The sequence below is a fragment of the Diaphorina citri genome, unplaced genomic scaffold (genome assembly GCF_000475195.1).
Source record: "Diaphorina citri unplaced genomic scaffold, Diaci psyllid genome assembly version 1.1 scaffold1566, whole genome shotgun sequence".
In the NCBI taxonomy this organism is placed as follows: domain Eukaryota; kingdom Metazoa; phylum Arthropoda; class Insecta; order Hemiptera; family Psyllidae; genus Diaphorina; species Diaphorina citri.
The window spans coordinates 42,473-44,153 of record NW_007378992.1 but is presented as its reverse complement, the minus strand read 5'-3'; the positions used below and the strand labels follow the sequence as shown (position 1 = coordinate 44,153).

Here is a 1,681-nt window from a genome sequence, read left to right as displayed (position 1 = left end):
TTTTTTTTTTTTTTTTTTTTTTTTTTTTTTTTTGATAATGGGAACTAGGATTATCAATGTGGAATTTTTTTGTTATTCTCACCATAAAACACATGGTTTTTGTGTATTTTTGAACAGTTAAGTCTCAGATAAAATTGATTTGATCCAAGAAGAGTAAAGGGGACAGAAGAAAACCCAAAAAAGCAGCGTTCCTCTAATTGTTTGGCGTAGTGGTTGCCTACAATAACACAGTATAACGTGTTTTCTTTTTTTTTTTTTTTTTTTTTTTTTTTTTTTTTTGATAATGGGAACTAGGATTATCAATGTGGCATTTTTTGTTATTCTCACCATAAAACACATGATTTTTCTGTATTTTTGAACAGTTAAGTCTCAAATAAAATTGATTTGATCCAAGAAGAGTAAAGGGGACAGAAGAAAACCCAAAAAAGCAGCGTTCCTCTATTTACTTGGCATAGTGGTTGCCTACAATAACATAGTATTGAAATATGTTTTCTTGTTTCAGTTCGCTGAGTTGGAGAGCTTACTAGGTGACATGGAGAGAGCCCGGGCTATTTATGAACTAGCTATCAGTCAGCCTCGACTTGATATGCCTGAGCTTGTATGGAAAGCGTACATAGACTTCGAAGTGGGGCAGGGGGAGAGAGATAAAGTGAGAGAATTACATGAACGACTGCTTGAGAGAACTGTTCATGTGAAGGTAAGAAACATTGTTAACATAATGTCATGTATTTGAACAGTAAAAATAAGTGAATTGAATAAGAATCATATTGTAGATGTTAGTGGGGTATGGTTGGTCCAGTGGTAATGTGCTTACTTGTCTTATAAAAGGTCCCGGGTTCAATGCCTACCATTGACAAAAATAATAAATTTGAACAGTAAAAATAAGTGAATTGAATAAGAATCATATTGTAGATGTTAGTGGGGTATGGTTGGTCCAGTGGTAATGCGCTTACTTGTCTTATAAAAGGTCCCGGGTTCAATGCCTACCATTGACAAAAATAATATTATGCGAAAAGTACTACGTTTTTTTTCTGCGCGTAGAGTAAAGTTAGTTGCTCGTGAAATAGAGCCTTGTTTTCACGGGCACTAAAAGTAAAGTAATAAATATTAGGTACACACAGTGTATACAGTCTTGATAAGTTGGGGAAAAAGTCCAAATTAAGTAATACTCTTAAGTACAAAATGTACACATCCTCAAAGGGGTAGCACATGCCCAAAGTATTTACCCTAGGCTGTCTGCAGTGTCTACGATTAAAATAATATTCTAATGCGGTAAATGACATTGGGGCGCTCTCAACAACACATATGACCCCTGCCACCCCAGGCGAAGGTATTCGCAAAGCCATTCTCCTCCCTCAAGACCAAAGCTCTACCGTCCTGGCTGGCCTAACCACTAGTGGTACCCTGGTACTCATGGATGTACTCAAGCTAGAAGTATTGAGTAGTCTGCTACCAACAGAAGGACAAGAGTTTGTAACACTTACCTATTGTAACAGTAAGTATTTCGAGCTAAATTTAACGAAGGGGGGAAATTGTCTGCCTGTAAGAATTCGTTTATATTTGTTTCACCATAACTCTCAAACGGTTTGTTAGATTTTGAAGAAATTTGCAAAAATGTCCAACACACATAAAGTAAAGGGAATTGGCTCATAGATCCTGACCCCAATAGATTTTCTGGGGG

General features: G+C 36.5%; 1 protein-coding gene across 1 annotated transcript in view; it reads left to right on the top strand.

Moving 5' to 3' along the window:
- The window catches only part of LOC103516428 (protein crooked neck-like), a 10,235-nt gene that overhangs the window by 812 nt on the left and 7,742 nt on the right, over positions 1-1,681 (top strand). The window contains exon 2 of the mRNA XM_017447038.2: positions 503-697. Coding sequence (XP_017302527.1) covers positions 503-697 — 195 coding nt within the window. The remainder of the gene's footprint in view (positions 1-502; positions 698-1,681) is intronic.